Below are 26,623 nucleotides of genomic sequence, written 5' to 3' on the forward strand. Positions count from 1 at the left end.
GAAGGAGATGCAAAGATTTTTTTTAATCAATCATGATCAATGTATATATTCCTGAGGATCTTTTAGTTCTCCACCGGGTAGAGTCCAAAATGAGATTGATATTTATTAGATTTATATTGTTCAGAGAAGAGTTTAAGTTCCCTAACCAAGACTTCCCATCCTGCAGTGATTTTCACCACCTTGCCAAATTTGGGATAGCCAATTCCTTTGCCATTTGTAACTAGGATAAGCAAACCTTTAACTAACACAACATTCTTGCAATTGGCAAAGAACTCCAAAAACTTACTATCCTAAATTTTTCTTTTAACTGGGGAACATTTTTTTTTTAACAAGACTTCTATGATCTGAATTGGCCAGACTCTTCTCTGTTGTTTATTGAGTTCAACATTTTGTTTTCTTTCTTCTCCCCACCTGTGGATGGAGAAAAGCCTATTTTTAACCCAAACTAAATTATTTTAAATCTGTTTCAAGGCTGTCTGTCAGTTCAGAATGACAAGCCTATTATCTACGTTTTTTGTTTTTTTGCAGCCTGCATCGCGCGAGGCTTTCTAAAGCCTTCTAATTAGACTGAGACACTACAAGTTAATTCTTAGTAGTTCATTAGCAGCATCAAAATGGGATCACCTCCATTAAATTCCAGACTTGCATATTCAAAGTTATCTGATAAAGGCCGAAAGAAAAGAAAAACACAAATAAACACACGCAAAACACACCAACACACTTAAAAGACAACAGGGAAAAAAATAGTCATTTTACAAGCTACACAAGTCACAGATATAAAATAGTGATATTTTTTAAAATATATATATATATATACATATACATGCTGGGATGGTGCTTACCAGCTTCAGAGAAAGCTTCGTGTTTAAAGCGGAGGAGGACGGAGAAGGGGGGGAGGAAAAGAGAGAGAGAAAGAAAAGAACGTATCAGAAAAAGGAGACAAAGCTCGAAACTGCGTTTAATAAAACGATGTGAATGAACTGGACACACGCACAGAGGTCTGCTCAGCTTGTGCAAATGGACACTGCTTTTCACAGAACTTTGCAAAGGTTCACAAGATTGTAATGGGGCAAAAAAAATACTGCTTTGGTCTCCCCGCTGCCTAAAAATACAAATTCTCAGGTGGTGGTGTTTTTTATCCTGCCTCGTCTATGCTAATCGGCCTCTGCAAAAACAAAACGAAAAAGGTGACTTAAGAGCCGCTGAATAATGCAAAGTCAACTCCTTGTGCTTTAGACCTTTTAACTTTAAAAAAAAAGGTTTGCCAACTTTTTACATGTAGTTATTAGTATTGTGTTGGTTGCTTCCAAGTATGATCTGTAAACCATTTGTGGTGTTTTTATGGCTTTAATTATTGGGGGCTGGTTTGCTGGCCAGAGTGGCCCGGATTGAGATGGGCGGCTATAGAAATTGAATAAATAAAATAAGAAAGAGTAGGGAGGGAGGGAGGAGAGAGAGAGGGAAAGAAGGAAGGAGGGAGAGGAAAAAAGGGATGAGAGAAGGAAGGAGGGAGGAAAGGAAGTGAAAAGGAAAGAAAGATAAATGATAGATGGATGGATGGATGGATGGATGGATGGATGGATGGATGGATGGATGGATAAAAAATTATTAAGTGGCCATGAGAACTGTTTAATTCACTTTCTTTCTGTCCGGAAGCTTGGAAAAAAAGTGTTTAGCTTCCAGGCAGGCAGGGAGGAAATTAAACATCTCAATATCTCTTATTCCTTCCTTCATGATGCTATTCTGCACATTTCCAGTTTGAGCATTGGGGCGTTCAAAACTGGAGTTTGGTGCACAATAGGGGAAAAAAGACAATTTGAGGGCGAGAATTTAAGCTCTTCTAAGCCACCTCAAACTGCAACAGAGCTGTCATTTAAAAAAAAACCAAACTATTCTCCCAAGGATGGGAATAAGATTTTGTATTAATTCATAGCCCCCAAAAAGCCTCACTAGAATGCACAGATACAAACTAATAGTTTAGCCTTAGATGAAACAAAACAAAAAGGATCATTATTACATAAAACAATTAAAAGTCCAGCTTACTGATGTGTTACTAAAGACTTCGTTTTTACACTCATTGTTCAAAAGAGTGCCATGTTAGGGATTTTATTTTCCAGTAAAACCTTTTTAACAGACTCAGAAATATGGCTTCCTGTCCTGGATTTTAAAAATAGGTCAGATAATATATCCTGCTGAAATGTCTAAAAATAAATGTTGGGAGTAACCTAAACTCTAAAAATAAACAAACCTTTTCTGTGCCTGTAATGAGCTAGCACATCCGCATATTTTTAATTTATCCAAATTGTATCAGAATGGTTAAAAAAATAAAATTAAAAATTAAAAATAAAATAGAGACCAAGCCGGAAACCTGTAAATCTAACCGAGTTTCTTCTGAATGTTATCTTGTTGCTCTGGACTTTAAAAGACAAAAAAAAGGTTTTAACCCCCATTTATATAGTGAACAATTTTTATATATTTTCACCCGGGTAATTTCCCTCTCTCTCTCTACAATCCACCAGAATGTAGAGGTAGAATTCTAGGTAATATACACAGCTTTTTCTCAAATTTTCTCACTTCCCGTGAACTGGTCACAAAGTTAAAAAGCGTTGAGGACTGGTTTCGTTAAGGGTGAAGTGCTGGGACTGGGAACTGGGAACTGTAGTTGCCTCTTAGATCTGGAAGAAGGCCTACCTCCTAGGGTTGTTGGTGTGAGGAAAAAACAACCAGGAGGGTGCATTATGTTTGCTGGATTGACTTGTGCCAATGTAAAGGGGGGGGGGCACGTAAATCTAAATAACATAAGTCAGCCAGGGGACCCCGAGTTCTACTCCTGCCTTAGGCATGAAAGCTGGCTGGGCGGCTTTGCGTCAGTCACCAGAGGATGTGAGTTCTAGTTCCGCCTTAGGCATGAAAGCTGGCTGGGTGCATGTGGGCCAATCACCAGGAGGTGGTAAATTTGTTATCTTGAGCTGTTTATTTAAAAAAGAATAATAAAGGTGGGGCATAAATAATAAATAAACCACCTAGGGCATGGATCCATTCCCCTGGCAAGCTGCAACGTAGGCTTATCATGCCCCCCCCTCCCCAGCACTTACCTGAACACCCCCCCCCGAGAGTTGAACCCCTGTGCAAAACACTGTTTTATCCCGGCGTTTTGCATTTCCCCCCCAAAATAAAATGTGAATAAATGCAACCAGCATCTTACAGAAGACCGAAGGGCGAGCCTCAACCCCAAGCCCACAAAATCTGGGCATCTCCTTTGCTGTCGTCCCCCCCACTGTCCCCCCATGGCTGTGAACGTCTACAAAGACACAAGGCTACTACACAGATCTCCAACGGCTACATGCAGGCTATAGAAACTACGAGGAGGGATGGTTGTCGAAGGAAAACCGCCTCCCCTCCTACAAGCATGCGCTATGGGTCAAAGCTGCTCACTCTCTAGACAAGGGGGGAGTAACAATGCCAGAAGCTACGGATTTGCCATCCAACAAGGCTACCATTTTAACGGTCACTCCATGGATGCTACGGGCCGGACCACACACACACATACATATTATATATATATACAGCGTATCTACAGCTTACAAAATGAGGCGGGGCGGGGAGAGGGGGGGGGGCGAGAGACAGAGGAAGAAGGGGGGAAATGAGAACAGAAGGTATTGTTTTGCAGGAGGGGAGGGGTTCCCCTTGGTTTTTGGCACTATTATTATGATTATTTCTTTTTCTTTTTTGCATCTACGGTGGAGGCTTTAAAACTGTCAACATGACTGCCCAAAAGGTTCCAAAGAGTTTCTTCAAACTTTGCATCGGGAGTGATGAATAAAGAAAGTGGACCTCCAGATTCTTAGGTGGTCGAAAGTATAGATATACATATACATATACATATATATATATATAGAAATATAAATATATAAATATATATATAAAACGCCATACGGAATCCCCCCCCATAAAACCCCCTCTTTTAATGACTTCTTTTGACCGATTTTTAAAAAACAAAACGGTTTGCTGTTATAGCAATGGCTCATGTGTACTAAAGCATGTAAAACTGAAATATTAAGGCTGCATTTTATTATTTTTATTTTACGGCACTTAAAAGAAGTTCGAGGTTAGTCTTTTTTTTCCGTAACGGGGTAACAAGAGTTGGAAGGGACCTCAGAGGTCTTCTAGTCCAACCCCCAGCTCAGGCAGGAAACCCTGCAGCATTTCAGACAAATAGTTGTCGAACCTCTTCTTAAAAACCAGTGTTACTTCCTTTCTTTTCCCACACTTCTCTTTCTCCCTTTTTTCCCCCTTCCCCCTTTCCCCATTATTCTTCTTTTCATTTGTATTTTACATGAGGAGAATTTGAATACAAATTATATTAAAAAAAAATAACTGGTCTGATTACTGTAAAAAAAATTAAACTTTTGTTCTAGGGATTGGACTGTGGTTAATTTTTACAAAAATTCCTTTAATTTCTCGGGTTTTTCATAGCTCTGTATAAAAAATAGAAATAAAACAAAACTCGTTTCAGTCCTTATTAGCTATAGGCTGCCCTAATTCTTCAGTTATGAGCAAACCTGATCACCGTATTGAAACGGTGGCATCTGTGGTTTAATCAGATTCTGGTTTTCCATGCTTATCTCTTTTGGTTTCTTTTAATGACGCTGTGTTTTGGGGAGGGGCGTAAATTGGCTTTAACCCAAACCAGGTGAGCATGTGAATTCCACATCTGAATTATATGGCTTGACCCAGGCAATTTAGCCTGGTGGGAAAACCAACAATGGCAAAATCTGGGTACGTACGGCTGATGCCTCAAGTTAATTCCTAAATAAATGACCTAATCTCCAGTGGGGGAAAAAGGGGTATAAGATCATATCTAAGTCCTTTAGATCCTCACCTTTGTCAACTTTGATCCCTTTGAAGAGGTGTGGACTTCAACTCCCAGAATTCTCCAGCCTAACTGGGGAATTCTGGGAGTTGAAGTCCACACCTCTTCGAGTGGCCAAAGTAGAAAGTCTGCATAACCGCAAGCAATAAATTCAAGAATAAAATCCCTTTGCTCCCTCCCCAACCAGATCCCCTACGTGGTTTATTCGGGTTCCACCACCACCACCACCACCACCACCAACCGATGGCTCTGGAGAAGGCGGGGAGGTGGGCCGGTCTCTGATTTCCCACAATCCCCCTTCCTTACACCCGGAAGCAGGGCAATTAACCCTCTGGGGCTCATGTTGTCAGGATGCAGCAGAGGGAGCCGATGGAGGGGAAGCCGCAAGCAAAACGATGGACACGCGGCAGCGCATGGAGAAGCCGGTGGATCTCGGCGTTCCTGGCACGTGGCAAACCATGACTCTCGTTTGCAGCGGGCAAGAGGGCGGATTCCGAGTGGTTGGACCAAGACTGAAGAGCCTGGTAAGGCACAAATATGAATATATATACATATTTCTCTGCATTGGAAGGGAGAGGAGGCTCGGCGGAAAAACCCAGCCTTTCCCTTCTTCAAAGGTGATTTTTTGGGGTGGGGCAATTTTGCCAAACTTGGCGCGGGGTTAACGAGCCAGAGTTTGCTGCCCACTGCAGTGTAACTCCCTCCTTCTCCATCTCGCTGGGTGAGAACAAGCCTATCAAGGACACGACTTAATTACAGGTAGTCCCCGAATTACAACCGCTGGCTTAATGACCCTTCAAAGTTACAACGGCACTGAAAAAAAGAGACGGGAACGTTTCTCACGCTTACGACCATCGCAGCATTCCCCGTGGTGTTAGCCTCAAGTCATGTGTCGAGGACAGCCTGACTCCCTTCCCAACTTCACGGTGGTGCTTATTAAGCCAACCTCCATGAGGAGTTACCACTTCTGATCCAACGGGTTCATAGCATCAGAGGGCTGCCAGGGGCCTTGGGGGGTCTTCCAGTCCAACCCCCTGCTCAGGCAGGAGACCCTGTTCCATCCCAGTCAAATGGCTCTCCAGCATCTTCTTCAAAACCTCCAGGGATGAAGCACCCACAATTTCTGGAGTCGTTCCACTGGTTAATTGTTCTTATAATTCAGCTAATCGGAATAGATCCGGAAGGGACTCAGCGGTCAATAGTCGATACGGGTTGCTGTCAACTGAACATTTAAAGATGTGTCACAAATTCTACTGACTGGTGCTAATGGCTGATATAGGTGCTGCCGGCATCCTAAGTATCAACCAAGTATCTCCCTAAGATGTATGAAGCTCCGAGTAACACAGTTTTTTTGCAGTTCCGCTGGTGTTATTGCAGGAGGCTGCAATTTATTGATGCGTTTTGTAAAATTCTTGGCCAGGGTACCAAGTGCCCCGATGACCATGGGTATCACCGTTACATGCTTCATCCATGGCCGTGTAGTTTCGATGGCCAGGTCGCGATATTTCTTGATTTTTTTCCCCAATTCTTTTTCTTTGACTCCGGCATCTCCTGGTACTGCGATATCAATAAACTGTATGCTTCGGCCCTCTACAACCATGATATCTGGCATGTTGTGTTCCAAATAACAACAATAACAACAACAACAACCCACCGCAGCCTATCGTTCTGCCAAATAGCCAAATAGCCAGTTTTTGCTTCTCCCATCTTCTGGGCATCAGCAAAGAGAGTTTCACTGCAGCGGCCATCCTGCCTCTTTCGTGGAAGGTTCGCTTTGGATTTTCCAATGTTTACGGTTTTTTAAATCTCAAGCCAACCCAGCACACGCCCTGCGATGTGAAGGAAGCACCCCCCCCCTCCCTTCAAGATTTGGGGTTTTAGTTTTGCTTGCAACCTCCCGGGGGGGGGGTTGTTGCTGAGGGCCGAATTGGAACTTGGGCGTCCTCCCCCTTGCAAACGTTGCAAACGCGTCAGTGGTTGCGTGGGCCGTCCACACCATCCACGGGACTTACAATGTACTCCCTAGCCTCCACGGCATAGGTGGCTCTGCCTAAGCGCCTCTTCATGTGTTCTTTGTCAAAGTACAAAGACTGGGATTGTTGCTGAGTCAGCAAAAGAAAATACAGGTGTTAAAAAAGAGAGGAGGAGGAAGAGGAGGAGGAGCAGAAGGGAGAACGGAAAATAATAATAATAAAGAGAGCTACATTTATTCCTCCTTCAGCAATAAAGGTTACCTCTGGCTGGAGCGTGATGGAAACAACGCAAAGAAAGATAATTTGAACTGAGAGATGGTTAACCAGGAATCAAACCCTGTAAGAGGGTGGCCAGGTTACGAACTGACACAGGTAGTCCTCGGGCTTGTGACCAGGAATCAGGACACTGTTGTGGGCTGCCAGTGACCAGTGGAGCTGGCGGCAGATTCTGACAGTGAGGAGGGTTGGGGAGGAACCTGGGCCAGTCCTGAAGTCTGGGGAAGGCTCTGTGTCGGAGGCAGAGAGTGGGCCAGGGCCGTCTGACAGTTACCAGCTGCCTTCAGAGTCAGACATCAGTGAGGCAGAGGAACAGCTGGAGCCTGTTCCCAGTGTCCGCATGCGCAGAGTGGCCAGACAAAGGGAAGAGCTAAAGAACAGGGGTCGACTTGAGAGTAAGGCTACAGGTGGACGGTGAATGGCCCCTCCCCAGAGGAAGTAAAAGAGGAGCGAAAGGGGAGTGGAGTTTGCAGGAGACAAAATTAGTTCCCTTAATTGGTTCATGACTCTCCGAGACTCCTTGCCAAGTTCTGCAGATTTTATGCCTGGCAGCTCTCCAAGCCAGAGAAGGTCTGTGACTGTAAATCCTCCCTTGAAAGACTTTGCTGGAGGTGAATGAGCAGAATTCACAGGAAATTAATAAAAAGGGTTTTTTTGTTGGGACCAGGAGTTTGCTTAATGCTCTTGGGAAGCCTCGGTCAGAACAGGCACCCAGTGCTGAGCAGTACAGTTGTTAAGTGAGACATGCCTGACTGCGGATGATCGGCTTGACTTAATGACCGTGGGCTCCCTTAACGGTGATGTGAGTTTGCTTAACGTCCGTGCCATTGGCTGAACGACCATTACCCAAAAAAAAGGTCATAAAATCAGGTTGGTCACGGGATGACTCACTTAGTGATCGTACTTCTGGGATTAATTAGAATCGTAAATCAAGGACTACCTGTATCAGCCCTCCAGGTCTCAAAAAAAGAAGAGCTGAGAAATAAAAAGGGGTGACCGAAACACCCCCTTCCCATCATGCATTTAAGATGAGAAGCATTTAATACGAGCAGCATCTCCTTTGGATGCAAATTCGGAGCAGAAGTCTGGATAATCCAGAACCCAAGGAAGAATGGCCAGGAGAGAGAAAACAACTCCTCCCAGGGGGAAAGAAATACCTGGCTAAAAAATTAACTAATTACTGACGGTCCCTAACCCCGATTCCATGCAATGCTTCTAACCTACTATTCCGAATGTTTAAACACAGCAAGGACCAAGGTAATCATAGGTTTGATCAATAAACTATAATGGAAGGACGGCATTGCATGAAACTGCCTTTTGTAAACTTCCCCACATTGGTTTACGTGACTTCAGAAAACACAAAAGGACCGAAATGCTCAGTTTAATGAATTTTCACAATTCCTTCCGTGGCTCGGGTTCTCCCTTATTAGGGCCAAGCCAGAAAAATGAATAATTTATCCAGTCACAGGAAAATCCCACCCACGATTAATATTAATAATTTAAAGCCCCTCACATTAAGAAAACTAGCTTAGCAGTTTATTCCCTGACAGGCTAACTTTTTAGAGGCGGGGAGTTTCTTGAAGTTTTAGAGATATTATTTTACACTGAATTATAATCCATTCAATTTAAAAGTAGCAGTTTTCAATATCCCCTCCTACGGAACACTAGCTAGTTGTTTAATCCCAAATGAAATGAAACCCACAATACATTTTCCAGCTTGGCTTAGAGTTTCAGAGTGAAGATCCTAAAATGAAAAAAAGCCCATGCTCCACAGTTTATTTCATTTTTCTTTCCAAACATGCCAAGCACCTACCGGATTTCTTCCGCAGGGAAAAACAATCAAACGCTATTAATCTGCAAGCAAACCAGGGCTGAAATAATACTAAAATAAGAACAACATCCCCAAAAGCTGAAAAAAGGAAGAAATTAAATTTTATTTTTTTTAGGCATTTGCGGCAGGCGGATTGGAAAAAAGTATTAATTCGGACAATCTCAGTGTGATTGTGCACCCACAACGCACAACGTGGAGAAAGAATCAAAAGCGAAACATGGCAAATGATTAAAAAGACATTTCTGGATGCAAAACAGGTCAGATAATCACATGGGAAGGGAAAGGAGTCAATAACATCCATCGGGATGGAAACCACAAAGATTCCAATGTCACAAAACAACAGTTTGCGACAAACTGCAAGAAAAGGGCCGCATTGTCAGTGCCAGCGCAACTTTGAATGGCCACTAAATGAATGGTCATAAGTCCAGGACTACCCTGACTCTAGAGACACTGATCGGGTTTGACTGTTTCAATGGCCAAACTGAGTAACAGAATTGGAAGGGACCGTGGAGGTCTTCTAGTCCAGCCCCCTGCTTAGGCAGGAAACCCTATAACACTTCAGACAAATGGCTATCCAACCTCTTTTTAAAAACTTTCAGTGTTGGAGCATTCACAACCTCTGGAGGCAAGTTGTTCCACTGGTTAATTGTTCTCACTGTCAGGGAATTTCTCCTTAGTTCTTGGTTGCTTCTCCCCTTGATTAGTTTCCACCCATTGCTTTGTCTCCTGCCCTCAGGTGCTTTGGATAATAATTTGACTCCCTCTTCTTCTTCTTCTTTGGGGCAGCCCCTGAGATATTAGAATACTGCTATCACTTTACCCCTAGTTCTTCTTTTCTCTAGACTAAAAGGTAAATGTTCTCCTTGCACATATGTGTTAGTCATTCCCGACTCTAGGGGGCAGTGGTGCTCATCTCCGTTTCAAAGCCGAAGAGCCAGCGCTGTCCGAAGACGTCTCCGTGGTCATGTGGCTGGCACGACTCAATGCTGAAGGTGCACGAAACACCGTTACTTTCCCACCAAAGGTGGTCTCTATTTTTCTACTTGCATTTTTTAACGTGCTTTCGAACTGCTAGGTTCAGGACGAGTCACGGGAGCTCACTCCGGTAGGTGGCACTAAGGATTCAAACTGCCGACCTTTTCTGATTGACAAGCTCAGCGTCTTAGCCACTAAGCCACCGCATTGTCTAGATTAGACATGCCCAATTCCAGCAACCATTCTGTATAGGTTTTAGCCTCCTAATCCTCTCGGTTGCTCTTCTCTGCACTCTTTCCAGAGTCTCAACATCTTCTTTCTATCGCGGTGACCACAACTGGACACAGCTGGGGCTTCACCAGTGCAGGGTAAAGGGGTCCTAATCATTTCCCGCATACAAAGGCCCGTGTGACTTTTTTGGGGTGGTTTCACCGTGGGGGTTTTTGACTCCGTGTCGAATTCTAATTCTCGGGCCGCCGAGCTATGGGTCTCACAAACACACACAGAGACTATGGCCCTCTACAAGGAAGGAAGGAAGGAAGTGGACGTAACCCTCAGTTTCCCCAAACGTCACAACAGAACGTGCAATGGAAGAGGAGAGGAAAGCCGACAGACACACCCGGAGAACTTACCCCGCGCTTTAGGCTCCTGAAGCAGTGGATTTTGGGTTTGGAGGTCATGAATTCGTTGAAGCGATGGGACAGGGGTTCCTTTTGCTGCTTAGGGGACTGAGGGCCATTTGGCAGAGCAGAAGGCGAGGCAGAGGAAGGGGGCAGAGGAGGAGGCTGATAGGGGGGTGTTAAAAGGGACATAAGCTACGTATAAGAGATGGAGAAGTGATAGAATTAAAAAAGAAAACAAAACAACAACAACACAATGAAATCAAAAAGGTTAAGGAACCAAACCTGGAACCAAATCAAATAATAAATAAAGCACAGAGCATACACACACGTACAAAAAAGAAAAAAAAGAAAAGGCAAACAAATTTACAAGCACCAAAAAAAGGGGAACTAAAACCAAAACAGATAAGGGGGAGGGGACACCCAAAACCTGCTGAAAATCAAATTTCGGAAGAATTCCTCCCAAGAAAAGCCACGGACGGAGGCAAAAGAAAGCAAAAAAAAAAAAAAAAATCACTGACGTCATGGGGTTTTTCATTAAAAAAAACAAAAAACAGGAAAGCAAAGCAGAAGGTGGGCTGGGGGTGAGGGGGGGGAGAGAGAAAGAAAACGAGAGGAGGGGGAAAGATCGGCGCCTTGAATCCGAAAGAAAGGTTTCCCCCCCCAAAAAAGGCATGATCCAAAAGCAGTTTCGTAGCAGGTGGTTAGGATGGCCGGCCATGCTTCATGCAGGAGGAGATTCGGGTGTTAAATAGATGGGAAACTCCGGATAGGGGAGAATATTCCTAGGTCAGGATTGAATGGTGACGTCCTTGGTCCGCTCTGAGCTTGGTGTTTTATTATCCAACTAGGTCAGTGTTTCCCAACCTTGGCAACTTGAAGATGTCCGGACTTCAACTCCCAGAATTCCCCAGCCAGCGAATGCTGGCTGGGGAATTCTGGGAGTTGAAGTCCGGACATCTTCAAGTTGCCAAGGTTGGGAAACACTGAACTAGGTAACGTCATCAGTGCTAGAAGGGAGGGTCGCTTGTTCTCTTCTTCCCATACAGAAGCTTTCAGCAGGCGTTTCTTGACCCAACTAGGGAACACCATCAGTGCTGGTGAGTGTGGCTCGCTCCCTGGTTATATACAGTAGCTCCCAGCTTGGGGGTTTTCTTGCAGACATTCAGCCAGGTAACATCGGGTTAGGATGCGGCATTGTAGGCTAACTCACTGCTCACGGCCACGAAGGTCATTCCGACCCACTCCCATCTTTCCACCGTTGATGAAATGAGGACCCAGATTGTTGGGGGCAACATGCTGACTCTATCAAGTGCTTAGAGATGGCTGTAAAAGCACTACCATGTTCCCCCCAAAATAAGACAGGGCCTTATTGTCTTTTGACCCCCGAAATAAGCACTTGGCCTTATTTTCGGGGAGGCCTTGTTATTTTTGAGGTGCAGGAGGTGGCGAGCGTGGTCACCTGAGTGTTGCGCTCTTTTTGAGGCAGCCATTAGCGTGACAGAAGGGGCGCGGTGGCTGGGGTTGTGGGAGTGGCCATTAGGTCAGGGGGTGCGTGTGGAATGTCCCCCCCCCGGCTTCGCCTCCTCACTTTTGCGTGGCAAGCAACAAGGAGAAATGGTGGGGACCAGCTGCGCACGGGCTCAAATATTTTCGGGGAAGGCTTATTTTCGTGGAAACAGGGTATTAATGAGTATATAAGTCTAAGAGCTATTGCTATTATGATCAACACTGGTAAGAATGTAACACTGGTAGCAGCTACCCTGTTTCCCTGAAAATAAGACCCCCCTGGATAATAAGCCCCATCGGGCTTTTGAGCGCCTGCGCCTGAAAATAAGCCCTCCCCAAAAACTTTGCAACACAGCAGCAGCCATGAGGTGATCACGCTGGCCGCCTCCTGCACCTCAAAAATAATAAGACCTCCCCGAAAATAAGGCCAAGCGCTTATTTCGTGGGGTCAAAAGAAAACAAGGCCCTGTCTTATTTCCAGGGAAACACGGCAGCTTCTTCTAGCATTGGGGATGTTACCTAATTAAGTCACGAAATGCCTGCAAGAAAACGACCAATCTCTGAACTGCTGTATTTAGACAGGGACAGAGTCATAACTCATAGCACTGATGATGTTACCTAGTTGGGTCATGAGAGTTCCTGGAAGCCTCCATCCCCAGGTGAATGAGTGTCAACCGGTGAATATGCCATTGCTGAAAATCCTGGGATTTGGAAGAGACTTCAGATGGTGGAGTTCAGTTCCCAGATTTTCCCCAACCAACGTTTGGTCTTTTTGAGGATCCTGGGAATATTCTCCAGAACTACGAATTCCCTTGCCTCTTGAGAGACCGCCTGCTGCCAATTACCTCCCAAAGACCCATTAGATCGGACAGGGTCGGCCTCCTCCGGGTTCCGTCTACCAGCCAATGCCATCTGGCTACTACCTGGGGGAGGGCCTTCTCTGTGGCAGCTCTGGCCCTCTGGAATGAACTCCCCGCAGAGATTCGGACCCTCACCTCTCTCCAGGCCTTCCGAAAAGCCATTAAAACCTGGCTGTGTCAGCAGGCCTGGGGTTGATGAGTTCCCCTCCCCTCTCGACTGGTGTGGTTGTGTGATTCTTGGCTATTTTAGATTTAGATTTAGATTTAGTTTATTTGTATGCTGCCCTTCTCCGGGAGGGACTCAGGGCGGTGAACAACTCAAAGGGGGGAAAGGGGAACATAGAACACAATACACGTGATTAAAATAAACAAGAATCATACAGCCACACAGGTCGAGAGGGGAGGGGAACCCATCAACCCCAGGCCTGCCAGCACAGCCAGGTTTTGACGGCTTTCCGGAAGGCCTGGAGAGAGGTGAGGGTCCGGATCTCCGCGGGGAGTTAACTACTTGTATTGTGTTCTATGTTCCCCTTTTCCCCTTTTGAGTTGTTCGCCGCCCTGAGTCCCTCCCGGAGAAGGGCGGCATACAAATAAAATAAATCTAAATCTAAATCTTGTGGCTGAGAATTATGAATTCTTTAAGCGATCCCTGTATTGCTTAAAGGAAACCATTGGTGGACATTGAAGAACGAGATGCAACCACAAACATCAATAAAGTGAAGGTTGTGACATGTGTGAGGACCCCTGGGCCAGACCCATCCTACCCCCAACTCCTAACCATGTAGGAGGCAAAGAGCTAGATCTGCAGAAGTGGCGTCAACCCAACGCGAGGAGGAGAACCCAGGAACATGCCTTGTTCATGCTTTGATCATGCGGGTGGTGAAAAAGGAGAAGTTGATGCACGTGGAGAGTGTTAGGCCTGCTCATCCCAAACATTTGCTACCCTGCCCCAGAACGCTTGCCCAGAGGGACCCACGGAGATCCCGTCCCAACCGCCAAGGAGACACAAAAGCTGGGCTCAGCTTCAAAGGAGTTGAGTCCCCTTTCCCCATCTCAACCCCGTTTCCAGGTGCCACGGAGAAGGAAAAGTCACCTGTTGGGTTGAAGGACCCACGGCTGTGCTCCATCGGCCTCTGGCTTCTTCCTTTGCAAGGGGCCACCACCACCACCACCACCCCAAAACTGATGTGTGGACAGCAGAGCAAATGTTTAGCCGAAAGACTGAGCATGCGAGTGGAGGAAAGAAATCATGTTTCCTAGTTGGACTTGGGGGGGGAGGAGGATGAAGTTCTAATGAAGATGCTTAGGTCTTCCAGCCCAATTTAACAGTGGAGAAATTGGGCTTTCCTGTTTCCCTAATGATTGAATTAGCTGGAAAGGGTCGAGCAATGGAACCAGAGGAGCAACTGAGGCAGGCATGGAAAAAAAAAAGAAGAAGAAGAAGAAGGGACAGCAATTATTTAGAATTGAGCAGGAAAGTCTGGGGGAAAAAAAATTCAGGAAGTCCTCGATTTACAACAGTTGATTTAGTGCAGTGTTTCTCAACGTTGGCAACTTGAAGATGTCCGGACGTCAACTCCCAGAATTCCCCAGCCAGCATTCGCTGGCTGGGGAATTCTGGGAGTTGAAGTCCGGACATCTTCAAGTTGCCAACGTTGAGAAACACTGATTTAGTGACTGTTAGAAGTTAGGACGGCACTGAAAAACGGATTTAGAACCGTTTTTCCACACTTATGACCATTGCAGCATCCCCATGATCATGTGAGCAAAATTTGGACGCTTGGCAACTGACTCATATTTATGAGTCCCCATTTGGGACCTTCTGACAAGCAGAGTCCATGGGGAAGAGGCCAGAGTCACCTAAAAACCATCTTATTAGGTTAACAACTGACATGATTCTCTTAACAACTCTGGCAACAAAGGCCGTAAAAATGAAGCAAAGCTCACTTAATGAATGTCTCACTTAGCAATGGGAATTTTGTTTCTATTGCGGTTGTAAGTCGAGGACCACCTGTAACCACCATGGCAAAGATACAACTGAAACAGAGCCAAACAAAACTAACTTCAAACCAATTCAAATCAATTCGGCATTAAAAGCTAAACACAAATTATAATGAAAAGAACCATAATTTCAAAAGAAGATGCATTGAAAAATTAAAAATAAAACAAAAACTTTGCCAATGAAAAGAAAAACTGTTACATTAAATTTCAAACAGGACCATCAGCTATTAGTTCTTAGAAACTAATTTCTATTTAAAATAAAAAAAGAAGAAGAAGAAGAAGAGAAAGAGAGAGAAAGAGAGAGAGAAAAAAAAACACTTCACTGCTGGGATTCCAAAGAAAAAAACTCACAAGTAGCAAAAACTACTGTACAAAGAAGTGTGAACAACTAGGCCAAAGTGTGCACAGGAGAGAGAGAGAGAGAGAGAGAGAAATGTCATATATACCTTGTTTTTTTTGATGAACGGCCATAATTTGCCCTTCGACTTGCTGGAAAATCTGGATTCGGATTTGCTCTCTTTTGAGTTCGAGAGGCTGGATTCGGAAACGGCTCGCTTGATTGGCTGGGTGAAGTCTTCGAAGTCAACATCTCCTGGGGGTTCAAAGCCGGATTTGAAGGCATCGACCACGAGCTGAGAATCCTGGATGGGGACACACAATGGCAGAAAACAGGGTCACAAACTGAGGATCTTGGAATCTCAAGAAGTTTGAAGGAACCGACAAATTAACCAGTGGAACAATTTGCCACTAGAAGTTGTGAATGCTCCATCCCTGGAGGCTTTTAAGAAGAGACTGGGCAGCCATTTGTCTGGAATGGTGCAGGGTTTCCTGCTTAAATAGGGGGTTAGACTAGAAGACCTCCAAGGTCCCTTCCAGCCCTACTCTGATTGATTGAGAGTCTCACTCAATCCAGGTGATAGTTGACCCGAAGGTGCTTTTTTCAAAAGGCAGCGGGACTTCCCTGCTTTCTTTTTCCTTGGAAGAAGTTTTGCTTCTTGTCCAAGAAGCTTCTTCACAAGAAGCAGGTTTTGGGGTTATCAGCTAAGAAAATGACCCAGAATTCTGTCATGCATGGGAAAATCGGGAAACCCAGGCAGTGTTGTGGCCCTCCAGCGGAGCTGGCAGCAGAGTCGGAGAACGAGGAGGTTGGGGAGGGAGATGGGCCAGTCCTGGAGTCTGGGGAAGGCTCTGATGAGGGCTCTGTGTCGGAGGCAGAGAGGGGGCCAGGGCCGTATGCCAGTTATCAGCTGCCTTCAGAGTCAGACATCAGTGAGGCAGAGGAACAGCTGGAGCCTGTTCCCAGAGTGTGCATGCACAGAGCCGCCAGAAGACAAGGACAACTAAGAAATCAGGGTCGACATGGGAGTAAGGCCACAGGTGGATGATGAACAGAGGAAACAAAGGAGGGGCGAATGGGGAGGGGGCTTTGGCAGGAAACAATTTGTTCTTTCGGTCGTTTCAAGAGTGGAAAGTTCTGTTTGTGACTGTAAGAGACTCTGGGCCAAGCGTTGCCTTGCCCTGCGGTTGGAAACTAGTTATCTGGCAGCTCTCCAAGCGAGATAAGGTTCGTGTGGATAAACATTCCTTTGAAAAGACTTTTTGCCAAGCCTTGCTGACTGGGAATGAAAGGAATCCACAGTTGTGTAAATAAAAGAGACGAAGGCTCTGCTTCATGCTTGTTAAGGAAGGTTCTGGGTCAGAATAGGTCTTTGCAGGGGACACGAGGGTGTGTTCCCCATTCAGTAACTCTTCCCAAACTTCACAGGAAGGGATGGGAAGAGGAAAAGGAAATTAAGAAGGGAATAGCTGCGAACTGGAGAGACAAAGAAAAGCAGAGGAAGCCGCATCCTGTATGTTCCACCTCCTCTTTTTCCAATTTTATTTGGTATTACTTTATTTTCCAGCCTTTGCTTTATCTTTTCTAAGCCGTGCCACATCCCCTGCCCTGGGTTCTAACCTCCTGTCGCTGCATCGGAAGGAAACACGGCGACTGTCTTTATCCAGACAGGAAGCAGGAAATCGGACGGGTATCCAGAGCAAGTTCAACTGCTGCTCTCAGCTTTCTGAATCTGTGCTGTTTAAATCTGTCATCTCAGTCCTGCCCACCTGCCCTTCGATGGGCCTCACAGGGGTGGTGGTGGTGGGGGGGCACACCTCTGGCTTGCAAGCAGCCCTCCACTTACGTCCAACAAGTAAGAGCAGAACTTCCACTGCTAAGCAAAAGGGTTGTTAAGTGAGTTGCATTTGAGCGTGTAATATATTTGTTTCGGCCACAGCTGTTAAGCAAAGCACGGCATTCATTGTTAAGGGAATCGCTAGTGTTTTAAGTTAACTGCTTGTAACGGATGCAGCAACCGTCACAAGTGTGAGGACCGGTTGTAAGTAGAGGACGTCCTGTACATGAAAGGGGACAACGGATGCACTGCCTTAAGCATAAAAAGCTGCAGTGAAGGAACCACATCCGACTCTTTTTCAAAGAGCAAACATGGTTTACGCCTGATCATCTTCACTTAACGACCCCATCATCCCTCGCGGGGTGGAGTCTGGGCAACGGAATGGAACCAGCAGAGTGTTTTACTGGCCGGATGCCCTTCCTGTTGCCAATGCGGAGTTTTGTTCAGCAGATAGATTCTCCTTGTGCCCAGAGAGAGGAATATCTGCCTCTACCTGGTATTGAACTCCTGATGGTGAGGCGAGAGCGCCACCTCTAGGCCACCGCACCAACTCTACGGTTTACACCTGACGAACAGGGTTAAATATCACCTTCCCCACAACCCAGGTGTGATCCTGGGTCTGAAGGAAGCTGCCCACTTACGTGCTTTGGGTCAATGGAATCCACGGCCTTGGTGATCTCGTCCAGGCACTTTCCGATGATGGGCGTCACCTGGCGATCCACCTCGGCAAATGTCTTCATGGATTCCCCTATTCTGATGATCCGCCTCTCTTCCATGTCTTGGATTTTCTGGAGAGAGGAAGAATCACACGTTAAACTTCTCCCAGGGACACCCCGTCCATGCAGCAACCTCAAGAGGCTCTGAAACGGAGATGAGCACTGCCCCCTAGAGTCGGGAACGACTAGCATGCATTTGCAAGGGGAGCCTTTACATTCTCACACCTTCTAGGACAGTGTTTCTCAACCTTGGCAACTTGAAGATGTCCGGACTTCAACTCCCAGAATTCCCCAGCCAGCATTCACCGGACATCTTCAAGTCCGGACATCTTCAAGTTGCCAAGGTTGAGAAACACTGTCCTAGGAGAAAACACGAAAGGTTTTCCAAAGTCTGGGATTGCTCAGAAGTGAGGAGGGAGGTAAATTTATCCTAGAGAGCCTTGTATTCACAAAAATAACTCCAAAGTACCAATAAAATTGTAAATTGCAAGCTGCCCAGTATCATTGACAGAGAAGGGCAGCTGTAGAAATCAAACAAATTAAAAATAAATAAAATAAACATTCATAAGGCATAAAGGAGCCTTTGCAGGAAGCAACTTTGTTCGTTCTGGTCGGTTTAAACTCTGAAGCTCCGTTCTGACTCGGTGCTCCGTGTGGCCCTGCAAAACTAGTTGGCAATTAGGTCTTTGGCAAGGGAGATAAAGGTGGGTGCTTATCAACCTTACCCCGAAAGACTTTGGCAGACTTCTGTCGGACTCTTTACAAACTATTTGTGACTCATTGTGGGCTGTGGATGAAGATAATTCTCAGCCCTTGGAATAAAAAGAGGTTTTTTGGGGACTAAGCGCGTGCTTTTTATTGTCGTGGGAAGGCTATAGCTCCAAGTTTTCCATAATCAAAGTAACACAAACTCTCTCCCTTCATCTGGATGAAGAGGTTTCCTAATTCCCTCCTGCAACTGGCGAGTGAGTGGAAGGCAGAGAGCAATTCCCGGGAAAACCTCCACGCAGGGAGATTATTTTTCAAAATCAGAAGCTGCTCACTCCAAATTCTTCTTATGACAGGTTTGGGAATTTTCCACTCCACTTTTGGTCACAGAGAGAAACGGCTGCGATGAGTCTTGAAGGAGGCTAATGAAGATGACCAAAAAAAGGAAGAGGATGGAAGCCAGGGTAGGAGATGATATCAGCTTATTACACATATTTCTTTCTTTCTGGCATTGGAAAGTTCCAGCGTGTGTGTGTGTGTGTGTGTGTGTTCTCCCGTGCTTTGGAAACATAATTATAAGAAATCCTCAACTTATGAATGGAGCCCTGTTGCTAAGCAAGATGGTTGTTAACTGAGCATTGCCCCATTTTATGAATTTTGTTGCCACTGTTGTTAAGCGAATCATTGTGTTTGTTAAGTTAGTATCAGGGTTGTTAAGTGAATGCAGCTGCCCCCTGGGTCAGATGGTCGCAAAAGGGGATCAGGTGACCCCGGGACATGGCAACCGTTGTAAATACGAATCAGTCGTCTGAATTTTAATCAGGTGAGCAGGGGATGTTGCAAACTCATTGAACAAGTGGCTCACTTAACAACATAAATTTGAGGCTCTGTTCCGGTCATAAGTTGAGGACTGTGTTTATGACAGTTGCAGCGTCCAGGGGGGGGAATCATGTAATCGCCACTTGCGATTTTCTAACAAGCAAAGTCGACGTGGGAAGCCAGATTCACTAAACCAGGGATCCCCAGCATTTCGGACCTCAGGAACCACTAAACCACTGTTTTTCAACCTTTTTTGTGCAAAGGCACACTTTTTTCATGAAAAAAATCACGAGGCACACCACCATTAGAAAATGTTAAAAAAAATTAACTCTGTGCCTATATTGACTATATATAAAGTAATTTCCCACGGCACACCTTACACTATGTCACGGCACACTAGTGTGCCACGGCACAGTGGTTGAAAAACACTGCACTAAACCACTGTTTCTTAACCTTGGCAACTTGAAGATGTCCGGACTTCAACTCCCAGAATCCTGGGAGTTGAAGTCCGGACATCTTCAAGTTGCCAAGGTTGAGAAACACTGCACTAAACTCATAATTTTAAATCCCGCGGACCACTAATATCATCTGCCTAATGACTGGCTGGGTGGGCGTGGCTAGGTAGGTGTGTGACTGGGTGGGCGTGGCCAACTCGATGTCACTCACGTCAAGAGGCGCCTCACCAGCCTCTGCTCGCCCCTCCCTTCCCAGCCCCTCCTCTCCTGCCCTCCCGGGCTCCTTAGGGCCCCAAGAGGAAGCAGCTGCTGGAGCTAAGCAGCCCCCAGGAGAAAGAGTTGGCAAAACAGCTCGGTTCAAATTGGATCTGGCCGAGGAGGAGGCTCAGCAGAAGCACCTCACTGAGGACTAGGAACATGGGCTTTCCAAACAGAGGGAAGACCTGCGGGAGTTCAAGGCCAGGTGCCTGGAGGCTCAGCGGGCTGAGATGGGCAGCCAGTTCCAGGCCATGATGCCGTCCCACTGGAACGAGGCCCTCCGGCTCTTCGCCACCAGCGGCTCTTCCCTCCAGCCTTCGCCCAAAGACACCCCCCCCCCCCCAGGAGGCTGAAGGAGACCCCAAGTTGGAATTTCTGCCCCCCTCCAGACCCCAAAAAGACCCCTAAGGGGGAGACTCTCTGCAGCCACACAAGCGTCCATTGCACGTATCCCTCCCAGGGGACGTAGTTGGAGGAATATAAATATATAAAATGCAGATAATTTTTCTGCAGACCACCAAAATTTTCTTGCAGACCCCCAGCTGGTGACCACTGCACTAAACAACCTTTGGCAATGGTCACATAACCAACTCTTGGCTTGGGGCATCCAGGCAGAGCCTTGGTTGGTTCAACCTGGCACCAGGCTGCCCCCTCCGCGTTGTCCCTCTCCAGCTGCAGAGCGGTGAGTGACAGCGGTGGGAGAAACAATGATGTCAATACAACGACAGCTCCAGAGTCTTTCGGACAACCGGCAGCTGTGCCTGAATTCCTGCCAGAGTTTATTCATTCAGATGCGGCAGAAACTAGCAGAAGATCAGGAGAAGTTAGGGCTTCCTTCGCCTAGAAATCCTTGACTTACAACCGTTTCATTTAGTGACAGTTTGAAGTTACAACGGCGCTTTGAAAAAAAGGGATCATTTTTCACGCTTATGACTGTTGCAGCATCCCCGTGGTCACATGGTCAAAATTGGGACCCTTGGCAACTGGTTCCTAGTTATGACGGTCACAGTGTTCCGGGATCGCGTGATCCCCTTTGGCGGCCTTCTCAATGGGGCAGCCGGATTCACTTAATGACCGGGTTCCTGACTTAACAACGGCAGTGATTCATTGAAGCACCGTCTCCCTTAGCCACAGAACCATGGGGGCCGAATGGAGGTCGTAAGTCCGAGGACTGTATTGTTTGCTACCAAAAATAATTCGGAGACCCAAATTGCGAGAGGTTGCCTCACCTGGAAAATGCTGGGGATGTGCGTGTGGTAATGTTCTCGTTGCTCCTGGTTGAATCTCTGTAAGGTGGAGAGATACTCTCCTTTGCTCTCTTCGGCCATCTGGTGACGCACCTGGGCCTGCTGGCGTGCCTGGAGGAGGAGGAGAAATGGAAAAGGTGGGATACTCGGCAGATGCTTCCGGGGAGATTTTGCACCCGATGGCTGCCCCTATGACTCCCGTTGCAAAGCAGCCTGGGAAATAATGGAGGGACTACAAAAGACCCCCACCCCCCCACCCCCAAAAAAACTGGCTAAGGGAAAAGGGAAGAGAGTCAGTGCGGTGGAGAGTTAAGATGCTGGGACTAGGATCCAGGAGGTTGGAAGTTCTAGTGCCGTCTGACATGTGAGTGCTGGCTGGGTGACTTTGGGCCAATCACTGGGAGATGGTGAGTTCTAGTCTTGCTTTAGGCATGAATGCCACCTGGATGACCTTTGGGCCAGTCACCGTGAAGTGGGACTAGAACTCACCAGGAGTCGGTGAGTTCTAGTACCGTCCTAGCCATGATAGCTAGCTGGGTGACTTTGAGCCAATCACCAGGAGACTGCGAGTTCTAGTCTCTGTTCTAGTCTCTCTCTCTCTCTCTCTCTCTTTTTCTCTTCCTCCCTCCCTCCCTCCCCCCCCCCTCTCTCTCTTTGTTTCTCTCTCTGTCTCTCTTTCCCTCTCTCTCTGTCTCTCCCACTCTCTGTCTCTCCCCAACCCACCTGGCAGGGGTGTTGTGGGGAAAAGAGGAGCAGAAAGGATTGTGAAGATGTTTACTGCCTTGAGTCACAGGAAGGAGTTTTTAGGAAAAGAACAACTGAATGGCCAGAGGGGCATCTCATGCCTCTGCAGAAGCAGGAATTGGTTAACTGGTTTCCCGCTGGCAATGGGTGCTGCCTTTGCATAAATATTTTCCATCAACAATCCCTTTGTAAGTCAGCTCCTCCGCCCACCCCGGCCTCTGAGCAAGATTTCCACCGTCTGGCGTTCCTTTCCCGGCCCACTCGCTTCGGCTGGCTCCCCAGCCCCCCCCCCTCTCATCTGCTCCGCATCAGATGCCTCCTCATCCCCACCAGCCTGGAACTCCCGGCTCTCCCCCGCTGGCATCTCCCCAGATGTTGCAGCCGGCTTTGGGGAAGGACCCGGGCTCTCCCTGGGGAGGAGGAGAGCTAAGGGCGAAGAAGGCACCCCTGCCCGCGTGCAGAGTGCATCCCTGTGCCCTCAAGAAGAACCCACCCCCCTTTTGTTAAAAAAAAACCCAAAACAAAACGGAGGGGGGGCATTTTCCAGGGAAGGGGAGGCTGGGTCTTCTGCCAGCCCTTATATGGTGAGATTTTGGAGAAAGAATCTGCCGGCTTTCCACCAGCCCCCCCCTCCCCCCCCCACTGCTTAAGGTTGCACTCAATCCCGAAGGAGGGAGGAGAAGCAGCAAAGTCTGAAAGGGATTTTCAAGCACTCGGAACAATCAGAAAAAGAGACCCCCTGTTGGCTGCAGGACGGATTTTGCTGCAGTGTTAAAATAGACAACTTTGGTTCCTTGAATTTCTTTGGGAGAAATCTCCCTTTTGAGGGTGCTCCAATCACAATGCGTTAATTGTGGGGGGGGGGGAGAGAATGGACAGAATGGGAGCATTTAAGGCAGCCAGAACCCACTACAGGCAATTAGTTGGAAGGCAAGTAGTTTTTTTAAAAAAGCGTGCAATTCTTATGATCCATGTGCTTGGAATCCACATATGTTCATTATTACAAACACAGACAAATATTTCGGTTTCTCTCCCTGTTTTTGACATTAAATCCATCATGTTTCCTCATCGGCTGCTCTTTGTTTTAATGAAAGGTCCTGCACGACAGAAATTTCCGTGCGACGTAATTTTACACACTCATTTTTGCACACAATTTTCTTTCCCCCTTATAACCCCACATTGGCATTTATTTTGACTAACATCTCTCTCTCTCTCTCTCTCTCTCTCTCTCTCTCTCTCTCTCTCTCCCTCCCTCCCTCCCTCCCTCCCTGTTTTTCTTCTGGATGTTGCTGAATTTTTTTAAAAAATTGCATGGAAGTCCTGAAAGAATTTAGGAAATTGACAAAAGAATGAATTTACTCAGACAGCTGAGTCAGTTAAACAATACTGCATTGAACCATATGAGTTGGGTGATATTCCTCATAGTGTTGTGGCCCACCAGTGGCCAGTTAATTTCTCATGGTGGCCTGTTGTGGCTGGCCAGCAGAGCTGGAGACAGATTCGGGCAGTGAGGAGGTTGGGGAGGAACCTGGGCCAGTCCTGGAGTCTGGGGAAGGCTCCGGTGAGGTCTCTGTGTCGGAGGCAGAGAGGGGGCCAGGGCCGTCTGACAGTTATCAGCTGCCTTCAGAGTCAGATATCAGTGAGGCAGAAGAACAGCTGGAGCCTGTTCCCAGTGTGCGCATGCGCAGAGTGGCCAGACGAAGGGAGAAACTAAAGAACAGGGGTCGACTTGGGAGGAAGGCCACAGGTGGATGGTGAATGGCCCCTCCCAGAGGAAATAAAAGAGGAGCGAAAGAGGAGTGGAGTTTGCAGGAGACAAAATTAGTTCGCTTCATTGGTTCCTGACTCTCTGAGACTCCTTGCCAAGCTCTCCAAGCCAGATAAAGTCTGTGACTGTAAATCCCTACACTCAGCAACTTATACAGAGACACAACGAGCCATTTCCTCATGGACAGAACCCCTTGTCTACATCCTTATGTTCAGGTGAACAGCTCATATGGAAACACAACAGGCAGCTTCCTCATAGGAGGAATCCCTTCCCTACATCTCTACGCTGAGGGCTGCAACTCATTCAGAGACACAATACACAGGTTCCTCCCTCGAGGTGGCTTTTCCTACATCCCTAAATTCAAAACCGTGACTCACACAGAGCCACGACGGGCAGAAGCATAAAACTGTTGCCATTCCATCCCTCTTGAGAATCCCTGGACAAAATTGGCTCTTAGCCTCCCTTCTAATTTATCTCTCCTTTCCGTCTTAGCCCAAGAAGCATCAAGCCTGGATTTGGAAAAAAACATTCCCTAACCCTTCCCAGGTTCCAGAAACGGCAAAAGTGTCAATAAATAGATTTTTTTTTTGTTCCCCACAAAGGGAAGCTAAGGGCGGATAGCTGCTTCTAAGAGACTAATTCCGGAGAAGCACAGCCGATCTCCAAAGAAGATCAATCCAAAATCAATCAATCTCCCTCTCCCTCTCTCCCTCTCTCTTTCTTTTTGGGATGACACCCTCTTCCAGGCCAAATCCTGCATTGTCCTGTTGCCAAACCAGCTGCTCATCCGAGAAGATAAACAAGGCAAGAACGGAAAACAAAACATGCCAAGTTCTGTTTCAAAAATAAACTGAATTAGAGGACTGTTTTTTTTTTAAAGCAACTTTTGGACTTTGGCTTCACGCACCCACCAAGATAGAGTCACGTCTCAATTCTGCTAGCATCGGGGACACCCAAAATTATCATACAATCGAAGGGCTGGGAAGGGCTGATATTTGAAAAAAATGACACCACACGCCCGGGTGCATTTTATCAGGGAGTTCACACACACACACACACACACGGCACTGAGATAAAACGCAATTTAGTTTTGCTGTTTTGCATATGGAGAACCGCTTAGGTGCCAATTCTGGGTTTGAACCGTTCCAAAATTTGGCTTGTTTTAACTCATGCAGAATACAGGAAGTAGAATGCAGAATATCAGAGTTGGAAGGGACCTCAGAGGTCTTCTAGTCCAACCCCCTCCCTGCTCAAGCAGGAGAGACCCAATATCATTCCGGACAGATCCAATCCACCCAAATTCCAAATCTCCTGTGGAATTCAAATTCGGCAAATTTCATAAAACATTTTAAGACCCCCAACATTATCATAAAGCATTTTATGACATTATATATATACAGAAATGTTCCGTGTGATCAGCTCCTCTATGTTTGACGGTGCAGGGAGTTCAACCTGGGCTCCCTTTCTGAATACTTTTGAACATCTTTCCAAAGGGGTTCGTAGACTCCTAAGGCGGGAAGGGACCTTGGAGGTCTTCTAGTCCAACCCCCTGCTCAAGCAGGAAACCCAAACCAGGGTGGCACAGTGGTCAAGAGTGCACTACTGCAACCTACTTCAGCTGACTGCCGGCTGCCTGCAATTTGGCAGTTCGAATCCCACTAGGCTCAAGGTTGACTCAGCCTTCGGTCCTTCCGAGGTGGGTAAAATGAGGACCCGGATTATTGGGGGCAAGAGGCTGACTCTGTACACCGCTTAGAGAGGGCTGTAAAATCACTGAGAAAGTGGTATATAAGTCTAAATGCTATTTCATCCAAACAATTGTCCTTAAAAACCTCCAGTGTTGGGGCACCCACAACTTCTGGAGGGAATGGATTGATTTTTCTCCCTGTCAGGAAATTTCTCCTTGATTCTAAGTTGCTTCTCTCCATCTGTCATTCCTTCCTTCCATTCCATCATTTTCCTATTATTCCCCTTTTTAATCAGATTCACAAGATTTGGAATATCTGAAGAACCACGGCTACTCAGAGAGAACCCTCTGTTAAAGGGCAGATATGTTTAGTCCTGGCTAACTGCAAACGTAGTCAGCCACCATTTGAAATTCCACCACTGGGGGAAAAAAAGTGGCCACTTTTCCCACTTAGAACCATTGCAGCATCCAATCAGCATGGCCACCCGATCAAAATTAAGAGGCTTGGCAACGGACTCACATTTATGACGGTGGCAGAGTCCCAGGGGGGTCACGTGATTCCCCCTTTTGCCACCTTCTGACAAGCAAAATCAACGGGGAAACCAGCTTCACTTCACAACCTCGTCACTAAAGGAACACGGCAGAGATGCATGCAATAAAGGTGGCGAGAGGAGTCTTGCTCTGCATCCAGATTTCCTCTGCACCCCTCCCTTTTTTTTAATCAAAGCAAGATACTTTCATCCCCCAGCTCTTCATAAAAACAATCAAGGTGATAATTCAAGATGGTTGGTTCCCCTCGATCATATGTGCTAGTCGTTCCTGACCCTAGGGGGCGATGCTCATCTCCATTTTAAAGCCGAAGAGCCAGCGCTGTCCAAAGATGTCTCCGTGGTCATGTGGCCGGCATGACTCAACACTGAAGGTGCACAGAACACTGTTCCCTTCCCACCAAAGGTGGTTCCTATTTTTCTACTTGCATTTTTTACGTGCTTTCAAACTGCTAGGTTGGCAGAAGCTGGGACAAGTCACGGGAGCTCACTCCGTTACGCAGCGCTAGGGATTCGAACCCCGGAACTGCTAACCTTTCTGATCAACAAACTCAGCGTCTTAGCCACTGAGCCACCTTCGA

General features: G+C 46.6%; 2 protein-coding genes across 17 annotated transcripts in view; one reads left to right on the top strand and one right to left on the bottom strand.

The window, feature by feature from the left end:
- The window catches only part of USP20 (ubiquitin specific peptidase 20), a 64,626-nt gene extending 45,648 nt beyond the window's left edge, over window positions 1-18,978 (top strand). Inside the window, exons 25-26 of one of the 2 annotated variants that reach the window (XR_004256656.1) lie at window positions 5,224-5,397; window positions 18,873-18,978. The gene's annotated coding sequence lies outside the window, so the exon portion shown is untranslated. Of the gene's footprint in view, window positions 1-5,223; window positions 5,943-18,872 lie in introns of those variants that run through there. The other variant, XM_032233441.1, reaches the window with a different exon arrangement.
- FNBP1 (formin binding protein 1) overlaps window positions 1-26,623 on the bottom strand; it is a 66,745-nt gene that overhangs the window by 11,868 nt on the left and 28,254 nt on the right. For 2 of the 15 annotated variants that reach the window (XM_032233443.1, XM_032233442.1), the window contains exons 7-12: window positions 21,278-21,406; window positions 17,734-17,880; window positions 15,365-15,559; window positions 10,561-10,743; window positions 843-857; window positions 625-660 (exon numbers count right to left, since the gene is read on the bottom strand). In XM_032233443.1, the coding sequence (XP_032089334.1) occupies window positions 625-660; window positions 843-857; window positions 10,561-10,743; window positions 15,365-15,559; window positions 17,734-17,880; window positions 21,278-21,406 (705 nt within the window). The remainder of the gene's footprint in view (window positions 1-624; window positions 661-842; window positions 858-10,560; window positions 10,744-15,364; window positions 15,560-17,733; window positions 17,881-21,277; window positions 21,407-26,623) is intronic. The other 13 variants (XM_032233448.1, XM_032233447.1, XM_032233455.1 and 10 more) reach the window with 9 other exon arrangements.

Source organism: Thamnophis elegans, chromosome 16 (assembly GCF_009769535.1).
Source record: "Thamnophis elegans isolate rThaEle1 chromosome 16, rThaEle1.pri, whole genome shotgun sequence".
Classification (NCBI taxonomy): Eukaryota; Metazoa; Chordata; class Lepidosauria; order Squamata; family Colubridae; genus Thamnophis; species Thamnophis elegans.